The sequence below is a fragment of the Arvicanthis niloticus genome, chromosome 7 (genome assembly GCF_011762505.2).
Source record: "Arvicanthis niloticus isolate mArvNil1 chromosome 7, mArvNil1.pat.X, whole genome shotgun sequence".
Lineage (NCBI taxonomy): Eukaryota > Metazoa > Chordata > Mammalia > Rodentia > Muridae > Arvicanthis > Arvicanthis niloticus.
In genome coordinates this window covers 86,270,862-86,294,029 of record NC_047664.1, presented here as the reverse complement: position 1 = coordinate 86,294,029, position 23,168 = coordinate 86,270,862, and the positions used below count along the sequence as shown (strand labels likewise).

The following is a 23,168-nucleotide window of genomic DNA, read 5'->3' as shown; positions in this document are numbered from 1 at the left end:
AAAGAACTGCTTTATTATCTGCAATAACATTTACTACCTCAGAACCATCTGGTGTAGGAGACTTGGCCCTTCTTTCAGAATCCCTTTTCCGTAGACAAGTTTTTTCTGGTTGACTCTTGTAAGGTTCTCTAGAGGAGCTGCTTGACAGACGAATTTTTCGATCAGCATCTAGACGCTTGTTCCTTTCAGATCTTTGATATTCCTCGTTTTTATATTCTGTAACCGACTTTCCTTTTGTACTAACTATTCTTTTATTATTGCTAACAGATGAGCTTAGTGGCTTAGAAATCAACTGTCTTGAATGGATGGAAGGCTTTTGTCGCTTGGTGTCAGTAGATTCCATTCTTTCACTTTTTCTTTTTGATCCTTTAAAAAACAATTTAAAGACATACAAAAACATTTGCATTACTCCATTAATTTCACCAAGATTTATAAATGTGCATGATATAGAAAAAATGCATTTTAAAGTATCTCCTAAAATATTTTTACTCCAGAACAAATTTAAATAAAACATCTTCCCAACAGCTGAACTAATCACCCATATTTGAAAGCTTTAAGTGTTATTTTTATTATTTTGTGTATTTTTAGTTTTTGCCTACATGTATAGGTGTGTCCCACAAACATGTCTGATGCCTGTAGAGATCAGAAGCAGCTGCTAGATCTCCTGTAATTCTCAACTGTCATGGGAGTACTGCGACTGAACCTTGCTTCTCTGTAAAAACAAGTATTCTTATATATGCTGAGCCATCTTCCAAGTCTCTCTCTCTCTCTCTTTTTTTTTTTTTTTTTTGGTTTTTCGAGACAGGGTTTCTCTGTGTAGCCCTGGCTGTCCTGGAGCTCACTCTGTAGACCAGGCTGGCCTCGAACTCAGAAATCCGCCTGCCTCTGCCTCCCAAGTGCTGGGATTAAAGGCATGCGTCACCACGCCCGGCCCAAGTCTCTTTTTTTAAAGAGTATTTTTATTCATTCTGATTGAGGGTTTGTTATGCAAAACGGTTTATTATCGGCTTTTGGTACTAATTGCCAAGGTACAAACAAGAACAGATTTTGCATAAATCAAATCTTTATTTAAACTGTATTTTTAACAAAAACTAATAGAACTCTTACCTTTTTTCTCATTTTTATCTTGTTCACTCTCTGGATTATATAGCTCATCATCCTGTTCTGGTACTTCAGTCAAAATATCATCTAAAACATTAAGTTCCCCATCTGCAAAATTAGAAATAAAATCGGTATCATTAATCAATTTTTCTAGTACTTACTAACAAACATTAATTTTGAATAATTAAGTGCCCATAACCCTCAAAGCAAACCCACTAAGAATAAAGAATTCAATCAGGTAATCAAGGTTAGTATCACCAGGATACAAATCACCATCACAAAAACTCCAAATATGGCCCTGCTTAAAACAGTATTTTACTGTGTATTAAAATATCCATACATAAAAATGCAAAATCTGAATGTCAATCATAAAACACAAAAAAATATAGTTCATACTATAAGAAACGAAACAGGTGAATATAACTTTTTCTGAGGCTATCTGGGGAAAAAAAAAATCAGTGAAATCCACATAAGACTGAGTATTAACTTTGATTTTGCTAATATGCTTAAGAAAATTAAGTACTTTGGGGCAAGGACATATCACACTCACAAGTGAATAGTTGAAAAAATATATATATCTTCAAGCATAGACCCACATATTAAGTGAAGATAGATCAACTTGAAAGGATAGTGAATTCCAGAGAATATAAAAATGACACACAGATGTAACAAATAGTAAAATGTACAGAATGCAGTTTAAGAGTATACATAAATTCTCTGTACTACTTTTATAACTACTTCATCTAAAATTGTCATCAGAAATAGTTTAAGAATAAAAACTACTGAGACTGAGCAGGAGGTTCTCAAACTCCAGGCCAGCCTGAGCAGGAGGTTCTCAAACTCCAGGCCAGCCAGGGCTATACAACAAAATAAATAAATAAGTGTGTGTGTGTGTGTGTGTGTGTGTGTGTGTGTGTGTGGTGTGTGTGTGCTGTGTAGCCCAAACATTTCCACTCTGCTAATAAAAGATATTTACTTGTTCAGAAAGGCAACTCATCTAAATTGGCATAGCCCACCATCTCCAAAACTTAATTTTGTCTCCTCATTCTCAACCCAATAGGAAAATAATTCTAAGAAATATATAGAAATACCAACTTAAATCAAGTATGTAGTATATAATACAGTTGACAGCATATATTTCAGTTGATTGCATATAGTAAATCTTTCAGTATGAAAATATTTTTTGCAAACTTATACTGGTAAGGAAATATACCATCATAAAACCTGCAGAAACAATTGCAGTAAACAAAGCCCACTGAAAGTATGGTGAGGTTTATAATTTTGAGTCCATACATAGATTTAGTAACACTTCCCACTAGAGGAAAACAAAAATCAGGACTGAAGATACTTGTAACCGTTAGTTAACACAAACAAGAAAAAGGAAACCAAAGTTACACAGAAAACAAAAAATGGTGTCTACTTATGAAGTATCTGAAAATTAAACTTGTTATTGGCATGACATTTGACTTCTCTGGGTGCTATAAATATTATCTGTACTTCACTTTTCTAAAATGAAGGAATGACTATTTCTTCTTTAACTATTAATAAAAATCAAAATGCATTGAAAAGGATGTTATCTATTCACATCAAATAATACCCTGGGACTGAAGTCCCATGTGATGCCCTCTTCAGACCTCCACAGAGATCAAACAGGCATAGAATCACAGACTTCTACATAGGCAAAAACACTACTATACATAAAATAAGTATTTAAAAAAGAAAAAGGAGAGCTGACAAAAAGTATTTAGTGCAGTCAGATGTGAGTCAGGAGTTCAAGCTTTCTAAACCTACAGTTAGATGGGAGAACAGAACACAAGTACATAATATTGAATAGTATGAATTTCAAGTTAATGTACCCTTTTTGGCTCTGTATACTCAGCAACATTTAAATTTCACTTATTACAGAAAACTATTCTTCTAGTTTTTATTTCTAGTACTTTTATTTGTACTACAGTAATATGGTAAATATACAGTCGTATCAAGAAGTTAGCAGATATGTAACCAAGAATTATGGCTCACAAAGCCTATCTAATGCTTAATAAAATATTTTGCTATATTCGCTGGTATAAATGGCCACATTTTATTTTCTCTAACACTGAAGTCACTAACACATTTATTGAAATAAGATGTCTAGGGAAAGCTGGACAGTGGTGGCGCACGCCTTTAATCCCAGCGCCTGGGAGGCAGAGACAGGTGGATTTCTGAGTTCAAGGCCAGCCTGGTCTACAAAGTGAATTCCAGGACCTGTCTCAGGAAAAAAAAAAAATTAAAAAAAAAAAATGTATAGGGAAGAAAGGAGGAGATGAAGAAACTCAAGTTAGCTATCCTATTTTAATTAGGAACTGGAAAGTCTAGTCTCAAGTTCTAATTTTTTTCACCTTACAAACAGTAACTTAAATAAAAATTTAAAACATAGGCTGGAGAGATGGTTCATTGGCTAAGAGCACTGACTGCTCTTCCAGAGGTTCTGAGTTCAATTCCCAGCAACAACATGGTGGCTCATTACCATCTGGAATGGGATATGATGCCCTCTTCTGGTGTGTCTGAAGACAGCAACAGTGTACTCATATACATAAAATAAATAATATACCTTTTTTTAAAAAAGAAACTGGTGCTCTCTGGATTGGGAGTGTATTCAGTAGTACATAGCTTGCCTGGTGTGTGTAATAAACAAATCTTTTTAGTTTTAATTAATGATAAATAGAGTCAAGGTAGGATGACACCTGGCTCTCAAAAAAAAAATAAATAAAACACCCATATGACGTGACACAGGAAGAGATAGGACAGAGGGCTGGCTATGAGGGACAGTGAGGTAAGAAAGACAAAAGGGGCATAGAATCTCCTAAAATAAACCTTGTTTGAAACTATCGTAATATCTAATATTTTGCATGCCAATTTAAAAAGCCACAAATAATCACTGAAGAAAGAAAAGGAAACTCCTAATGAGTGTTGCAACCTACAGTCTGGGTCAGTGCATAGAATCTATTCAGTAAATACATACATGCCCTAATTATCTGAAGATACTACCCTGAATCATGATGCTGTAAGACAGTATCAATCCTTTTTCATTATTGCTCATTTCTGGGGAGTCAATCAACTAGGATCTCTCCAAGTTTGGAGTCTGATGAAAGCTAAAGCTATTAGTGTCTTAAGAATGCTTCAAGGGCTGGATAGCTCAGCCATTAAAGGCTAAGCTCACAACTAAAAATCACATAAAAATGTTCTGATCAAGAGCTCACAAGCAGTAAAAGTTTATGAAGCCCTTTCTTACATATATATATATATATGCATCATCTATGATATATACAGATTCAGTTACTTCATAGTAAGTGGACAGCAACACCCTAACCTAAGATTAACAACAGTAAAACAAACGTAGGTTGGTGAAACATAAAGTTAAAAACTATGGACATATAATTCATGTACTGTAAAATAATCCTAATTTCTGCGGAAGTAAAACAAACTTTTCACTGTGCAATAGTGTTGCACACCTTTAATCCCAGCACTCAGGAGGCAGAGACAGGTAGATCTGAGTTTGAAGCCAGAGTCCACAGAGTAAACTACAGGACAGTCAGGACCACAAAAAGAAACCCTGTCTCAAAAAAAACAAAAAAATAAAAAAACAAACCTCGGTTTTCCCTTTGTTGCATACACAGAAAACGTAGACCTAAAAATTGTTTTAAAGCATCTATTTCAAAATCAAACTATCACGAAATATTTATCTTATTTCAAAAAGTGGGTAGTGCAATAAAATTAGCTCAACAAAACGGTGATTTCATTCACTAATATTTCTATTTAGAACTAAGGTTCAAATCCACTCAAAAGCAAATAGTCAATAGAATGAAGTGAGTTACTGGATTCTTTGTTTTTAAAGGGCCGGTTATTTATCATAAAACCACACATGTTTTGTTGTTTTCTTTTTTTTTTTCAGGACTATTGATCATTTAGGGGTCCAGATTCTCACCTGAAAACAACCAACTGGAGCAGTCTTGGCAATCTTCTGTTAAAACAGAGAAGGTGACATGTCAGGGCTTTGCACGAGGTGCTCTGTGTTTATGGTAATGAAACTACTAACTAACTAACACTGTCTGAACACAGGCCACGCTGGTCTCTCCCAAGACAAGACTGTTGCCTCTTGTTTAGCAGCACTTTATCTCCTTATCCTAGGTATGGATGAGGCACAGGAGAGCCACAGTTCTACTTGGTTAATAATATAGTCATGTGGGTTAATATAGTCATGTATCCATGAGGTTACATCCTGAGAAATGTCCATCAATCTCTACCTGGCTTTGGCATCTTGTAAACATCTTGCCCTCACAGACTAAGCAATGTACACTTTAAATTTTAAGGGATCACATCATGCAAGCAATTCACTACTAACTCAAATATTGATGGAGGGCGTATACCTACACATTGTAAAAGTACAGGGAAAAGGACAATTCTAAGCAATCCCGGTCGGCTGACTTAACAAAATCATATTATTAGTAATAGTAATCAAGATATTTCTATCATATCTTGCAAATTTTCAATATTTACAAACCCAAATTTTACTTGAGATAGTGTTACTTTTTAAAGGCTGCTTCAAGTTTCTTAAATACATCTTTTGAAAAAGCAAGTTAATAACTTCTCTACAGAAAGACAACTGCTTTGTATTTATGTTACCTTTCATATATGGAAATCACTGTTAACCAAACAGCTAGCAAAGTGAGTCTGAAGTAAAGGTACACATTTCTAGGTAGAGGAGGTAAAACAAAGTGAAGAATCACTTCTTGGAGCCTTGTTTTGACTTCAAAGAAGTTAAAAGGAACAAGGCTAGCAATTCTGCTTGTGGAGTTATAGACAGAAATAGAAGCAGGATTTTTGAAGTAGCTTAGCCTTAGATGGTTGCAAGAGTAAGTCTAAAATGAAATTCCAAGAATTTAAATGACTTAACCAAAATCTCACAACTGCATGGAGAGGTCATAAACCTTAACTTCAGAAAAACTGGTTTAACAGGGTAAACTCTTTGTGGGACACACAAAGATTGAGGGTAAACCTATACAAAATACTATTATTTCAGAGTTCAGCATCAGATCAAGAGTACTTAAAGAAAACTGAGATGTTAAATACACATTTTCTTTCTTTTTTTTTTTTTTTTTTTTTTTTTGGTTTTTCGAGACAGGGTTTCTCTGAGTAGCCCTGGCTGTCCTGGAACTCACTCTGTAGACCAGGCTGACCTCGAACTCAGCAGAAATCCGATTAAAGGCCACCACCGCCCGGCAAATACACATTTTCAAACCCAGGCAAGGAATCTCTCATTTTTCTTCAATTCACTTATCAGTTTCAGTGAAGTAACAAGGCAGCAGGAGTCCAGCAATCTCTCCTTCTCTATGAAGCAAAGTGTACTTAAATCAGGGTAATCCCTCAAATATATTTCAGTCATTAAAAGACACCATTCTTCCAAATGTGTCAGTGTGTTTTGCCTACATATATATGTGTGTGTAATGTGTGTGTAGACCATGAGCAAATCTGGTGAAGGTCAGACAACACACCCCAGAATTGGAATTAAGGACAGTGGTAGTTGACATGTGGGTTCTGGGACCCAAACTAGAGTCTTCACAAAAGCAACCAAGAGTACTACACTGCTGAGCTATCCTTCCAGACTGAGAATGAACGTTCTTCTGAATGATGCCCAGAGACTTGAAAAGAGACCTTCTCTTTAATATTTTCCACCCTCCATACCACCAATTGGCATAAGATAGTATCTCTTTATTTTCCACTTACTTCTACGATGGGTAAGCCAAAACAAGACCCAAGCTGTGGGAAGGAGACTGTGAAGCAAGCCCACACTGTTTTAGAGAGCAACTGGCTCACATTAGTGCTAGCCACAGCATGTATACAGGTAAACGGAAACTCAACTCTGCACTTTACATTTATGCTCAGTTATTCATTAAAGTTGAACCATGTAAATATTTAAAGGCACAGAGGACACAATTACTTTAAAAGACACCTATAAACAAGACCATCACACGACCCTTGCCCTCCAGAACCTTGCAATCTGAAAATGTAGAAAGTTACTTTACAAAAGTAAAAACCTGCCAGGCAGTGGTGGCGCACACCTTTAATCCCAGCACTTGGGAGGCAGAGGCAGGCGGATTTCTGAGTTCCAGGCCAGCCTGGTCTACAGAGTGAGTTCCAGGACAGCCAGGGCTATACAGAGAAACCCTGTCTCGAGAAAAAAAAAAAAAAAAGTAAAAATTCATACACATTGGTTAAAATGAAGATTATTTCTCCATACAAGCAGCTAGTAAATACACACTGGAAGTGCTTAGTGTCACTTGATCATTGTCATTCACCTATGAAAGGCAATAATACTTGAGGAAAAGTGAGAATGTTAGGGATTTAGTATCATGTGTTATGTTAGTTTAACAGGAAATTATAAAGCTATACCCTGTAAGAAACTTAGTCATAACGGTGGCGATGCAGGCCTTTAATCCCAGCACTCAGGAGGCAGAGGCATGTGCATGTCGAAGTTCAAAGCCAGCATGTTTAAAAATCAACAGAACAGCCAGGGGTACAGGGCTAAGAAAAAAAAAAATGCTTATGACAAAGGCACCATCTTTCCCACTCGAGACAGAGATCAGAAAAATGGAAAAAGCTTAATGACTTGCTCAGTCCACTTAACAAATGTCCACCTCAAATTTGATGAGCCACGAGCACAGATGTGAGAAATACGGGGCAGCAATTGTGCTTTATTTCATCTAATACTAACTATTCCAAGACTGTCATGGTAGTCCTAGGGCTGAGAAATCTCTCAAGACAGCATCCTATCTAGACTACTCTTCTGTGATCTAGATCCTATACTTGCATTTGTGGTCTCTATAAATTCACTATTTTAGAAGAAATGACATTTTATCAAGTGAAATTCTTTCACTTTATCTATCCAAATCTCTATAACCTCCACCTATGTATTCCTGGTTGAACCTTTTGAGAACTCTGCACGATTCTGGGAGATCAGTTGCAAGGGCTTTTGGGAGGAGGGGCATGTTGTTTTTTCTAGTATTTTTCTTTTCCGAAGTACTCGAGGAATAAGAGAGGCGATTCTTAGCTTACCCAAAAGAACAGTCAGAAGCTACCTATAGTTATTTCTCGAGATAAAGAATCCATCCGAATGAATTAAACTAGCCTGCTCACTACTCTATCAATGCTAACTGTGACATTATTTTCGAAAAGAGTCAACCAAACAGACAGTTCAGAAAATACGCATCACATCCGCATAATCCTGCCAGGAAACATGCCCCGGGGCAGGCAACTCAAAGCAAGCCCTCTCCCAACTGCTCCCGGAGTCCCGGCCGAAGCAAAGCCCGGGCCGAGGTGTGAAGACGCCGCGGAGAAAAAGAAGCCAGGCCCAGCAGGCTAGGCCTCTCAGGGAGCGGGTCACGACGCGGCCGGCCGCTCGGCGCGAGGCCCTAACCTCCGGCCTCGCCCGCAGGCCGCGGCTACTTGGTCCCCTCGCCCGGCCGCCCCGAGGTCCCGTCCTCCACACTCACCTTTCTCCTCCCGGCTGTCGGCCGCCATGGCTGCCCTCCGGCTTCCGCCGCCGCCACCGCCGCCGGGACGCGAGTCGCGCGGGCGCCGCAGCCGCGGCCGCAGGCGCACGAGTCCGTCCGTCAGTCCGTCCGGCGGGCCGCGCGCTTCGACCTGACCTGCTCCACTCAGCTCCTACGCGCACCCTTGCTCCCGTCCTCCGCTTCTCTTCCCGCCTGGCTCTCTGGCCTCGGACGGCGCGGGCTTCAGTCTTTCTGTTGGGGTTTGGCCACCGCAGAGACAAGGGGGAGGAGAGAGGAAAAACAGATGGCGACGGCGGGCGGCGCTAAAATGGAGCCTGCTTCCTGCGCGAAACAATCCCGCTCCCGGAATGCCTTGCGCTGTTTACGCTCCGTGCCTCTCGCCGAACGTCACAGTGCGGAGGACAAGGGCGGGGGCGGGGGCGGGGGCGGGGGCGGGGGCGAGACGTGAAGGGGGCGTGGTTTCAGCACGTCGTCCCGCCCCGCGCAACCTTGACGACCAGGGACCCTCCCTCCTGCCAGGGAACAAATGGTATTTACGCTTCGCTGTGTGCTTCCTACTTCTCAAGGATGCAGCTATCTCACCTGAAACGTTTGGTAGGCCGTGAATGATTCATGTGAGACACCATCAAAAAGGGTGTTATGTCATTTTCATTTATTTAGTTTTCGTTTATTTGATTAGTAGTGTCTACTGCTTTTTAAATATTGTTCTAGGGCCTGGGGTTAAGAATATCTTTATAGTCGGGTGGTAGTGGCACTCATCTTTAATCGCAGCACTGGAGAGAGGCAGAGGCAGGAGGATCTCTGTAAGTTCGAGGCCAGCCTAGTGTACAGAGTGAGTTCCAAGACAGCCGAGGCTACTCAGAGAAGCCATACTTCAAAAACAAACAAAAAATGTGCTCTGCCTCCAAAGAAGTCTAGTTAAGAGAGCCAATGTTTCGGTAAACAATTTGAAAGTTGTGCTGACGCCAAGAGTGGTGGTGTACGCCTTGACTCTCAGCACTCTAAAGACAGAGGCAGGATATCGCTGAGTTCTAGGCCACCCTGGTCTATAGAGTGAATAGTACCAGAATAGCCAGGGCTACAGAGAAACCGTAGCTCAAAAAAACAAAATGCAAGGAAAGAGAAGAGGAAAGAAGATAAGAGCAAAAAAGAAAATTGTGAATTTTGTAAAAAAAAAAAAAAAAAAGTTAGCCAGAAAGAGTGATGCATACCTTTAATCCTCCCAATGGGAAGGCAAAGGCAAGCAGATGTCTGTGAGTTCCAGGACAGCCAGGGCTAGACAGAGAAACCAAAACCAAACAAACAGTAGTACAAGGTCTTCAGAGAACTTAACTTGGAATGAACCTACTGGAAAGTAGGAACTGAAAACACCCTGGACAGTCCAAAGAAACATCCTATAAAATGTAACAGCAAGTCTACACAAGTGTAAGAGAGTTTACTCAGACGAGAACGAGCTCTAGTCTTTGAAACATTGTTCATGATACTCACGCTTTCTAACCTTAACACTTTCCCCAGTCCCAGCACAAGAGTCTGTGTGTTTGTGTGTGTGTGTGTGTGTGTGTGTGTGTGTGTGCGCGCGCGCGCGCACGTACATGTGTGGGTGTGTTCACTGGGGTCTTTCAAGAAGTCTAAAGTAGTCAGATCTCTGTGAGATCTCGGGAGGCCAGCCTGCTCTACACTGTGAATCAAGAACAACCAGGCGTTGTTACACAGAGAAACTCTGTCCCAAAAAAAAAAAAAAAAAAAAAAAACAAAAAACAAACAAAAAAAAAAAACCATTGGGAGGCAGAGGCAGGCGGATTTCTGAGTTCGAGACCAGCCTGGTCTACAGAGTGAGTTCCAGGACAGCCAGAGCTACACAGAGAAACCCTGTCTCGAAAAAAACAAAAAACAAACAAACAAACAAAAAAAAAAAAAAAAAAAGGAGTCCTCCATCACGTCAGAGTATGAACTTTCCTCTAAAGCTTGTCTCCCTCCACTCTCATTTTCTTTAGCTCTGGCTGATCTCTCTGGTCCTCAACATACCTATCATAAAAGTGGATTTGTAGGGAAATAAATTATAGTTGGATTATATTACTCTAAGAAGATTATGTCTGTGAGTATTAAGACAATATCAGTATGTAAAGGAGAAACAAATGTCTACTAGCCCAGGAGATCTCGTCATACCAGAGAGCTAATAATCAGGGGGCAGGAGTCTCAACCTTCCTCATGCAGTGACGCTTTAATACAGTTCACTGTAGTGTGGTGACCCCCAACTGCAAAACTGTTTTCATTGCTGCTTCATAACTGTAAATTTGCTACTGTTGAGAATCATAATATAAATATTTTGGGAGTGTGGCAGAAGGGGTCGCGACCCACAGGTTGAGAAGCATTGCCGACCAAAGGCTGAGTCATGAGTCAACGTGGCGCTCTGTTGCCAACTTGGAATGCTCTGAACAGCCCTAAAGATAAAGTTACATCGGGCGAAAGATAGAAAATATGTTTGAAGCTATGAAATAGTTGTGGTTCAAGCTGTTTATCAGAATCCTTCGGATGATAGTAGAAGAACCAGCCAGCCAGGCAGCCATATTTATGACTTTTTGTTTTATTTCTTGAGAAAGACTCGTTCTCAAAAAGTATATTCTTGACTATCCAGAACTCATGATTCCACCTCACAAGTGCTGGTATGTACTCGCATGCTGGGGTTTATAACACCTTGATAGAGAGAAACGATCATTTATTCTGTCTTTCCCATTCAAATTGTACCTTAGAGGTGCCAAAGGTAAAGCAAACTTGCCATAGTCAAAGGGCCATACAACTAAGTCATAGCCATTTTACAATCACCAATGAAATAACCATTAGTGCAACTAGCTCTATGTAGTACATTACATGTACCTATAGTCATGAAATCAAGCTGGGTGTGGTGGCAGAGGCAGTAGAAAGACAATCAGACACTAGGTGCCTCCTGGTCTGACTGCATCTAGCTGTGGTGACTGATCATATTTGATTAAACTCTGAATTATCTAGATTGATGAGGCACACTTGGGTGGTGTAAGAAATGATGTTGGCTCAGGACCCCCAAGACCAAGTTCTCAGGACAAAGGAGCTATTTATTTGCCCCAGAAGAACAGAGGGCAGGGAATAAGAGACAAAGGTAAGAGACAGAGGATGTGGGAGAAGGGAAAGTGGACAAAAGAGAAGGGGCAGGGGTACTTGTCCTGGAAGGGCAAAGGACTGCCTGTAGATAGAGAGGAAACAGATATGGCATATAGGCAAATGGCAGTTTTTAAAGGCAAAAGGGAAAACCTTAGGATGAGGTGTTTAATTTTAATTGGGTATGTTAATTACATGAGCCAAAGAAGCCTTTTGATTGCTGCACTTCAATACTTTCATAGCTGGACTTTGGTAGTCAGCTTGAGGAGGAAAACATGGCCAAATAAGGGAGTAGACCTCGGTGGCTAGCTCTAGGAATGTAGTCGAATGTGTTTTGCAAGGCTGAAGAAATGGGGTAGAAGGGCAAGGCCTGCCTGCCAGAGCCACGCGCTCAAGTAGGATTGTGTCCCTTCAGGTGTGTCTGAAGTGTTGTGTAACAGTTTCCTCTGACAAAGAGTAGAGCAGAAACTGAAAGAAAGGCCATCCAGAGACTTTCCCACCTGGCGATCCATCCCATGTGCAGCCACCAAACCCAGATACTATTGCTGATGCCAAGAAGCACTTGCTGAGAGGAGCCTGATATAGCTGTTTCCTGAGAGGCTCTGCCAGAGCCTTGTCAATACAGATGTGGATGCTTGCAGCCAACCATCGGACTTGAACACAGGGACCCCAATGGAGGAGTAAGGGAAGGATTGAAATAGCTGAATGGGTTTGCAACACCACAGGAAGAACAATATCAACCAACCACCCTAACAGAGCTCCCAGGGACTAAACCACTAACTAAAGAATATACATGGAGGGACCTGGCTCCAGCTACATATGTATCAGAAGATTGCATTAACTGGCATCAGTGGGAGTTGAGGAGGCCCTTGGTCCTGTGAAGGCTCAATGCCCCCAAGTAGGGGAATGCTAGGGTGGTGAGGTGAGAGTGGGTGGGTAGGTGGGGGAACACCCTCAAAGAAGCATGGGGAAAGGGGAGATGGGATAGGGGGTTTTCAAAGGGGAAACCAGGAAGGGGGATGACATTTGAAATGTAAATAAATAAAATAACCGATAAAAAATTAAAAAAAAAAAAAGATTTCCTCTGAGATTGAAACATTCCATCCTTCAGGGACAGAAACAGTAAACAGAAAAAGTAAACAATTCAAAACTAGCTCAGGAAATCCCTAAAGTTTACCAGATTCACTAGGCCAAAGAAAGCAATAAAAGATGTGTGTCACTCTCAGATAAACCAACCTGCAAAGAAAACTCTGAGACCAGAAAAGCTGCCTCAAAGAGATTTAAACCCACTGAGTCACTTGGAAGAGACATTACTTTCTGGTCTTTTAAGCTGTCTACAGGCTGGACATTGTGTCCCAGGTCCCCAGCTCTGTGAGCTGTCACCCATGCTACGGTGAGTTCTGGTGATGTAGCTGTCTTTGAGTCGTTTCTGCTCCTATGAGTGAGTAATGCCAATAAAACTTATTGGTTCACCAAGTTGGATTTTGGTGATACTCTTACTTTCTTTGGTCTGTCATGTGTTCCGTGTGTGGAGATGAAAAGACATCTCCCCAAGAAAAGTTGTACCAAAATAACATGAAGTTATTTGAGACAATTTACTAAGGGAGACCCTTTCTATATGAGTGGCCCCATCTCATGGGCTGAGGCTATAAATACAAGGTGGAGAAAGAAAAAGACTCTGGGTGCCTATATCACCTCTGCCTCTGACATAACCTGCTCTACTGTGCCCGCTCTAGCATGATGGATTGAACCTTTAGAAACCAGCAGGCACAAACAGTTCCTCCATTAGGTAGTTACCCTAATATGCTATCTATAATCTTGCAAAAAGTCAAGACTAGATCTCATAAAGACTATATAGATTGAGCATAACACAACTCCAACCCCCTTGAGTAATAGCTGCCATGACGAGCTCTGAATAACACTCATGAATTTTCTCTGTGTACTGTCTATAGGTGTCCAAGGTTTTGAAATTTTGATATGTCATCTGAGAATGGATTGGTCTATATTCATAGCTACCCTGGGTTCTATGTGGGTTTGTGATGTGCCCTGGACACATCCACTAAATAAAGCTATTAGAATAACTGGCAGAGTTTTTAAATATACATACACTGACTATAGTTGTTTGGATTAGAGTAAAACTCCAGTCTAAGACTATAGTAAAAGGAGAAACAGTGAGGACTGAGTGATTCAATCTCCTGTTCTACAGTGTATTTCAATAACAGTGAATATCAATAACAATATGATAATCAGATATGGGAAAATGGAAACCATGAATGAAAAAACAAATACAGTTGTAGAATAAAGTGCTTTTGTTAAGAAAAGGCATGACAGTAGTTAATAAAAGCTAATAGGCATTGCAGCACACACCAGTAATTCAAGTTCAAGAGACAAATAGGCCCATCTCTCTGAATTCTAGATCAGCCTGATCTACATAGAGAGACCCTGTCTTGTGGGGCAGTAGGCTGTGAGAAGCATCTGGGTGCTTGGTCAAGAACAAGCTTGGGTGAGGTCCTCCATTCGTGGAGACCTTACAGAACCTTTATCAGACAACAGGAATTCAGCTCTGCCCCCAGACCCTGGTTCTTTTCATTTAGCTTCAGCCCTCCACTAGCACTCCCACAGAGAGGTCTATGGCCAACAGTCACAGGGGCCTCAGGCCCTAGAGAGATTTACATACTAATGAGGTACCTGAAGGCCAGAGGATGGAGTCAATTAAACATTCCTCCCCAGTCCCTCCCCCTCCCTCCCGATTTAACTCAGGTCAACCCTGGGTTTTGGGGGGTGCATCCAGATCCATCCACCATCCGCCATGGCATTAAAGCCTGTAAAAACCCATGGACTTTCTCATGTCATTGGGGCCGCGCCGTGGGGAGCCGTGGAGCCACAGCAGCCATGCCTAACTTCCAGCTGGAGGAACCCAGAGCGTTCCCAGCCAACTACCCACAGCCTGGCATGAGGAACCCTGCGTTCTCCAGCAGCAACTACCTACACTGTCTCAAAAACAAACAAACAAAAAAGGTTATCATTACAACGATAGATTAAGTTTTGCATTTTCTTTCATTTTAGAGATTATATCCGCCAGGCGGTGGTGGCGCACGCCTTTAATCCCAGCACTTGGGAGGCAGAGGCAGGCGGATTTCTGAGTTCGAGGCCAGCCTGGTCTACAGAGTGAGTTCCAGGACAGCCAGGCAGCCAGGGCTACACAGAGAAACCCTGTCTCGAAAAAAAAAAAAAAAACAAAAAAACAAAAAAAAAGAGATTATATCCTTTCTCCCTGTTTCCTCCAAATCACTCTTTCAAATCCATGTCCTCTTTTTTCATAAATAATTGTGACATGCATATATATATATATATATATATATATATATATATATATATATTGTACTGTTTCTAAACATAACCTTCTCCATCTGCATAATGTTACCCATATCCATATTTTTAGGGCTTACTCTTCGGTATTGGACAAATAATTGGTGGTCTCTTCCCTGGAGAAGACTATGTCTCCCGCTCTTAGCATTCCTCAGTTGCCTGTAGTTCTTTATGTAGAGTTGAGGCCTCATGGACTTTCCCTATGGCATGCTCATTTTCTGCTCATGTTTAGGCAATCATGCTGGTGAGAGTTTCTGGGTGTAGCTTCTGACATTACTAGGAGATACAATCTCACAGCAAACAGTTCCTCTGGCTGGTACCCTCTCTCCACCCACCCCCTCCCACCATGCTCCCTAAGTGCTAAGTGTAGGAGTGTTCTGTAGATGCATCCACGTGGACTAAGAGACTTTTATTTTTTTCCTTTTCTTTTCTCAGCATGATTTCCCTAATGGTTTGAGCATCTCTCTTTCTCTAAAGCTCCAGTTCCACCATCTGGTTGCCTAACTGCCCTTTGGCAACTTCCCTGTGAACTCCATGTTAAAAGGCATGGCTTTTTTTTTCTTCTACATGGTCATCTCCCTTCTCCAGGCATCAGTTGAGATTTATAGCTTGCCCACCCTCCAATCTTCTTTTTAAACTTTATTAAACCTATCCTCCAGCTTTCTTTGAGTTGGTTTTTAAACTCTTTTATTAATGAGACCAAGAATCCCAAGAGGGCACTCCAATTTCACTTGTAACATGCTAACGTGAGACATCCCAACTGTGACTCCCCAAATCTTCTGTTAATCCTTTCTTAGAAAGAATGACTTTACCTTTTTTTAAAAAAGAAGAAGGAGGAGGAGGAGGAAGAAAGAGAAGGAGGAGAAGGAGAGAAGGAGAAGGAGAGAAGGAGAGGAGAGAAGGAGAGGAGAAAGAGAAGAGAGGAGGAGAGAAAGGAGCAAAGGAGAGAAAGAGAGAAAGGAGAGAAGGAGGAGAAAGAAGAAGAAGAAGAAGAAGAAGAAGAAGAAGAAGAAGAAGAAGAAGAAGAAGAAGAAGAAGAAGAAGAGGAAGAAGAATGTTCTTCATTTGTAAGAAGCATTAATATATTCTCAACCGTCTCTAGCCTTTTACAACAAAGTCTCCACTGTATTCCTCAATTAATTAACAGTGTCCAAATATTACATAACCTGTCAACCTGAAGTGGTCAGCTAAACAAAGTGTTTGGAGCACTAAATGAGGGGAAAGGAAGACCAGCAGGTACTTCTGAAGTCACAGCATGGTGGCTGTGTGGTCAGAGTCTTCAGCACCCTTATGGTTATGTTCAGGCTCAGAAGTGTTTTTGAAATTATTTTGAAAAGATGAGAGATTAGGAGTAAGGAATCTGAGGAACACTTGCAGTTTGAGATCTTACATAGGTTATTGAAGTTCCTAGACTGGATGGAAGGCCAAATAAGTAAAAGAAAGAAAAAGTGGGGCCTCGAAGCAGAAGCAAGGGAGAAATGGAGATAGAAAAAGCCATGCCTAGAGAAAATAAAGTTTGGAATTTGTTGTGAGCTCAGGGACTGAAAAGCATCAGCTGCAAACCTGGGAGATAGACTACAAGAAGAGAGAGCCTGGGATGTTATACCTTCCAGGATGTGGCTGTAGCCTGGGAGATAGACTACAAGAAGAGAGAACTTGGGATGTTATACCTTCCAGGAGGTGGCAGTGAATCCTACTGAGCTGTCCCTAAGATTAGGGCACCTTTATTTTATATATATATATATATATATATATATATATATATATATATATATATATATATTAAATATATATATATTCCAATCAACACTGAGAATTTCAGAGTGTAGGACACAGGAGTGCAGCCACCCCTGCAGACAATAAGGAAGGGCTGCAAGCTAATTAAGTGTAGAAAAAGAAAACCCAAAAAGGTACTGCTACCACCCAGTGAAGAGATTGCATTATTTTCCCACAGCTTCTTTGTCATTTCCTGAAGCACCAACATTCTAACCATTAAAACCTATTGTCAAATACTGTACAGTCAAACAAGGTGACCATGGTCGTCACCTTTAGTGTGGCCAGGCCTTTAGCGACTCTGACCTGGAGCACAGCAGACACCGGGGAATTTACTACTTTTCAGGAGGGTCAGTTTGGAAATGGAGTCAGAAGCTAGTCAGCCAGATACTTAAATAAAGAAGTGATACACAGCTATGTAGTAATTCAGAATCCCTTGTACTAAGTGAAAGGCCAATGTAGACCCCATTTGCCCCCATTTAAGGACCCAATTTGTCTCCATTTGAGGACCAGGCCTGATTTCAAAAAAAGGCCATAAGGCACCAGCTTTAGGAATAGACCATAAGTCCCAGAAACTAGGTCATAAGACACCAGCCCTAGGAACAGACCATAAATCCAGAACAAGATCATAAAACCCTCTCCCAAAGAACAGCCTGGGGATAACCACAAAAAATGGAGAAATATCTTATCTCAGAACAAGTCATCTGTGCTGGACAGCCTTTTTCATCACATGATTGAATGCTCATGACATAGGAATGTAGACCACTGATCACCTCTGACCCCTTAGCACCCAGAAATGAAATTTTAGATTACCTAATCTTTCTAGAGAGTTCTCCCAGTTCCCTGTAAGAAGGGTTGGATGCCTTTATCTAGGGTCACCATTTCAAAGAATGGTTGAGCCCCACATGCTGGTTGTTTCTGTAAAATAAACACTTTTTGCTTTTGCGTGCTGAGTCTGAGTTCTTCCTTCCACGATTTTTGAACCTTCACATACAGAAGCATAACCTTCAGATGAAGCAAAGCAGGATTCTCTTATTTAGAAGCTCTGAGTCTGGGAAGAGACAGTTTTGATCATTCTGGTCCGGATATATTTTGATCCCAGGCACCCGTGCCACATCTAAGAGTGGTCACTTCCTCACGGAGCCATGCAAGACTGTTACCTATTTCTTTTGTAGTCAGTTATGAGTACTCGGAAGTCAATTAATTGTTCCAAGAGGAAAACAAAACCCATCATTCCATTTCCCTTCCCAAAATAGGTAGAACAATTGAAACTATGAAGGATGTGAAAAACTTGAGCCATTCTTAGTTGACTTTGAAAGCAAATAAAAAAAAAAAAAAAAAAAAAAACACAAAGCACATGACTGTTCATAGAAGTTCTGTTTTTAGATAAACGTATCTATTCATAGATAAAGGGAGAGTATAGCCAAAGGCAGGGACAGCTGGGAGAGTCCAGAGTGAACACGACCTTGAGCCATGTGAGGGGAGGGGACAGCCAGACCAAGAAACCAGCAGAGTAAAAGGTAGACGGAAAGGACAGGTAAGCAAAATGTTTCGATTTTATAGAAAAATGCAAACCAGCCCCTGCCTGGGTTAGAGAAGTTGACAGTAAGGGGTGAGATATGCAAGCCAGAAGGATACTGTAACAAGTAGGGGGCACTGAGGGATTCTGGGAGAACCTGATGCCCAGATCCACTTTGGTATGTTAAGTAGGAACCTCACCATTTGTCCCATGTTTGAGACCTAACAGAAAGCACACAAAACAATTGCTTTTGGGGAAAACTGGACAATTTAAATGCAGAATCTTAGTTAAGTCGAAGTGGGAAATTCTTTTTAAGGAGTTTGACCTACTGTTTTTGCATTAAAAGATACAGGCCAGGCATAAGAAGAGAATAGTTACAGCATAAATACAGCACTTGATAAATTATAAATCAGGAAATTAATAAATGAGTCAGTTAAAATTTGAAGTGTTAGCCAGTCGGTGGTGGTGGTGGTGGTAGTGCACGCCTTTAATCTCAGCATTCAGGAGGCAGAGGCAGCTAGATCTCTGAGTTCAAGGCCAGCCAGCTCTATAGAGAGTTCCAGGACAGCTAGGGCTACACAGAGAAACCCTGTCTCAAAACGAACAAACTTGGGAACATACTCTGTATCACTGATCATTCTATAATGTAGCTTTTGAACGTATGCCACAGTGTATAATGCAGGTAGTCTGTCTACTGTATTACAGGGACACACTGTTCCTTGAACAGAAATAAAGATATATATTAGTGGGTTACTGGATGTCAGACAAACTATTTGGAATCCTTGGAGCAGCAGCTGTGTAACCTTCTAGAAAGAACCTCTGCACCCCAGAATCACAGTGGGTGGCCCAAGAAGCAGAACACAAACAGCAGTGGGCAAACCGGCAAACCTGAGAATAAAGTACATTAATCTACATAACAAAGGAACCGGAAGTCAGCCTCTCTGTTACCTGAGGCTAGGGTAGTTTTTGACTTTCCACTCTCCCCAGCCCCGCAAGGCCCCACAAAACAAAAATGGGTTGTAAACCCGACACAGAGGTTCCTTCCTTCCTGTAATTCCAGCTCTGAGGAGACCCGGCTTGCAGAATTCCTGGAAATTCAGGGCCGGCTTGGGTTACAAAATCAGACCCTGTTTCAAATCAATCATCAGTCTTTTTTTTTTTTTTTTTTTTTTTGTTTTTTCGAGACAGGGTTTCTCTGTATAGCCCGGGCTGTCCTGGAACTCACTCTGTAGACCAGGCTGGCCTCAAACTCAGAAATCCGCCTGCCTCTGCCTCCCAAGTGCTGGGATTAAAGGCGTGCGCCACCACCGCCCGGCTCAATCATCAGTCTTAAAACCTGATAAAAATGTGTATTATATTGAAAAACAGAGCAACACATTGTGCCATTTAGCCGTTTTTTTAAAAAATTTTAGAGTTTCAGTATTTTACACATGTTCTGTTGTATTACACTAGATTCTCTGTAGATTCTCCAGTGAAACCTTTCAAGTTGTTATATAACGATTGCAAGACTTTCCTCTTGAAATTACATCTAAGTTTATGCCTCAGCCAGCTCTCCTTATTTTCAGAAGGGGGACGGCCTCTTTTAAAACTTTGAGAGGCCTGCAAGATGGCTCAGCTACCAAGACACTGGCCACCAAGCCTGACCCTGAGATGGATCACCAGAACTCCGAGGTAGAAAGAGAGGTCAAGTTTCCCTCTGACCTTCACATGTGTGGTAGTACATAGGCACCCCTCCCTACACACACACACACACACAATTCTAATAAACTTTGAATTTCTTTTACTAGTGAGTTGATTTTAATTCTCACTGCAGTGAGCTATGATTAAATCTTAAACCTCTCTCTCTCTCTCTCTCTCTCTCTCTCTCTCTCTCTCTCTCTTCCCCTCTTCCCCCCCCCCCCTTCCTCTTTCTCTCCTCTTCAAGGCCTCTCTACATAGCACTGGCTGTCATGGAACTTACTATAAAGGCCAGGCTGGTCTTGAAGTCACAACGATGCACCTGCCTCTACCTTCAGAGTGTGCTGGAATTTAAAGTACACCATTAAGCCCAGCTCATTTAATAAAGCTCAGCGGGGGGTTTGTTGTTGTTGTTGTTGTTGTTGATTTTGAGACAAACGTAGCTCTGGCTGTCTTCTAATTTGTTACACAGCCAAGAATGCATCATTCCACGGGACGGAACCCGGGGCTCCCCCTGTGCACTCGAACGCTCTCTGCCAGCTGAGCCACGACTTCAGCCTATGCCTATTTCTCTAGTATTTCTTAGCAATTTGCTTATAGATTTTCTCATATGGCTTCATTCATGTGTATCATCATTGGTGAAAAAGGACAGCTCTAAGATCTAAAGACCCCTTAGTGTAACCCTGAGTTCATAGTTAGTGTTTCCTTTCAGGTTTTTCAAGCAAGTACAAAGGAAACTTTCCTCCATGAAAAGTTCCTCAGATTCAACTTAAATATGGGAGGCTTTAACCTAAAAGCAAGATTGTGTGCTTGCTTATGATACAGCAGTTAAGTGAAGTTGCAAATGACTATGTACCAGTATAATTTTATGACATCTAGGGATTTTCTAAGCATGGGTCCATGTTACGTCTGGTTCACAGCAAGAGCAAGGAGACCTGTTTCAGGACAGCTCTCCTGCTCTGAGAGTGTAACAGGTCTAAATAGCTAGAGCTGCCTGTGATAGTGGCCAGCTTAGTAACGGCTCTTCCCTGATGAGCTCCATGGAAACCTCAGGCCATCGGGAACGCTCTTCCTGGATCCGTTTCTCCTAGCTGGAAGATGGGAGCTTCGTTATTAACTATTACTGTTTCTGGTGCTAAAAAAAACCCTCCCCTTGTCTTCTCATGTTAGTATAAGGAGATTTAGAGGTGGCATGGGCAAGAAGCTTGTTTTATTCATTATTTACATTTATTACTTACATTTAGTAACTGACAGGGAAATAAATCTGTTTGGTATTTGGTTTTGAAGCCCGAATACTGATATGTCAGCAGATTAAGACAAAACGTTGGTCATGAACATTACCCTTGAACCTATTACCCTATTTAGAGGCTAGATTCACCAAGTGGCAGCCTGTCGCTACTGTCAGGCTCGGGGCAAGAGAGGCTAATCTAAAGCAAGCCCTTAAAAAACAGCCTCAGGCCGGGCGGTGGTGGCGCACGCCTTTAATCCCAGTACTTGGGAGGCAGAGGCAGGCGGATTTCTGAGTTCGAGGCTAGCCTGGTCTACAGAGTGAGTTCCAGGACAGCCAGGACTACACAGAGAAACCCTGTCTCGAAAAAACAAAAAAATAAAAAAGAAAAAGAAAAGATCGAGCAATTTCTAAGATGTCCACTCCAGGTAAAGAGGGAGGCTTAACCACAGATCCAAAGGGCAGTAGCCTCTCTTCTTTGTTGACAGGTTCTTTGCTTTCTGTAGATGAGAAAATGCTAATTTCACATTTTGGATGTCAAAGATATCCTTTCAGAATGTAATGTGTGTTTACTAACATTGAGAAGTGTAAACCTGAGGGGCTAGGTAGATGCTTTAGTTAGCAAAGAGTTTATGCAAATTTGTGAGCCTGAGTTCTCATTCACAGTGTCCATGTAAAAGCCTGGAGTGATTTATATTTGTGATCCTAGGACTTCGATGGAAAAGAGGACAGAAGAAAGGCATGTACTGAACTCCAAGCCTGGTCAGTCTTGCTCAGTCGGTGAGCTCCAGGTCCAGAGAGATGAGCCTGTCTCAGAACAGGTTGAGAAGCTATTGAGAAAGACATCTAATGACAACCTCCAGGCTCCGCGCATACAGAGAAAGAGAGAGAGAGAGAGAGAGAGAGAGAGAGAGAGAGAGAGAGAGAGAGAGAAGGGGGGACAGAGGGGGAACAGAGGGGGAGGGAGGGGAGAGGGGGGGAGAGGGAAAAGGGTGAGAGGGAGGGGGGAGAGAGAGGGGGGGAGAGAGGGAAGAAAAGGAGAGAGGAAGGGAGGGAGAGGGAGGAGAGGGAGAGAAGGGGGAGGAGGAGAGAGGGAGGGAGGGAGAGAGGGGGAGAGGGAGGGAGGAAGAGAGGGGGAGAGGGAGGGAGGGAGGGAGGGAGGAGAGGAAGCGAGGGGGAGCGGAGAGGGGGGGAAGGGAGAGAGTGAGGGAGGGAGAGAGCACAAGGGAGGGAGGGAGGGAAGGAGAGAGGAAGAGGGGGGAGAGGGAGAGAGGGGGAGAGGGAGAGAGGGAGGGAGGGAGGGAGAGAGGGGGAGAGGGAGAGGGAAGGAGGAGAGAGGGAGGGGAGAGGGAGGAGAGAGGGGAGAGGGAGAAGAGAGAGGGAGAAGAGAGAGGGAGGAGAGAGAGAGAGGATATACAAATGAAAGAAAGCTAAAGAGAAACTTGATTTTGTTTTTTTTCAGCATTGGCCCTAAGGCTTTGCAAAACACTACTACCCATTTCCCCCCCCCCCTTTGGTTTTCATTTATACTTGTGCATATTTTCAGGGTACAATATAATGTTCTAATTCATGTATGCATTGTGCAAGGTTAGCAGGAGGTTTTAGTGAGTTGTTACAAAGCAGGATGACTGTTAACTAATAAAACCTACTGGCTATTTTCACATGGTTAGTTCAGAGGATTCAGAATGTTCTCAGCACACAGAAATAATAAATGACGGGTAAGATGATGGTATGCTAGTTATTGGCTTTGGTTGGTTTTTTTTTGTTTGTTTGTTTTGTTTTGTTTTTAAAGTGATTACGCCATTTGTTTTTCTGCTGT

General features: G+C 41.7%; 1 protein-coding gene across 10 annotated transcripts in view; it reads right to left on the bottom strand.

Moving 5' to 3' along the window:
- The window catches only part of Ythdc1 (YTH N6-methyladenosine RNA binding protein C1), a 90,849-nt gene that overhangs the window by 19,213 nt on the left and 48,468 nt on the right, over positions 1–23,168 (bottom strand). For 3 of the 10 annotated variants that reach the window (XM_076938731.1, XM_076938733.1, XM_076938734.1), the window contains exons 1-4: positions 8,631–9,013; positions 5,066–5,101; positions 1,108–1,209; positions 38–366 (exon numbers count right to left, since the gene is read on the bottom strand). In XM_076938731.1, coding sequence (XP_076794846.1) covers positions 38–366; positions 1,108–1,209; positions 5,066–5,101; positions 8,631–8,658 — 495 coding nt within the window. In that variant the 5' untranslated portion in view covers positions 8,659–9,013. Of the gene's footprint in view, positions 1–37; positions 367–1,107; positions 1,210–5,065; positions 5,102–8,630; positions 9,014–23,168 lie in introns of those variants that run through there. The other 7 variants (XM_034508487.2, XM_034508490.2, XM_034508491.2 and 4 more) reach the window with 5 other exon arrangements.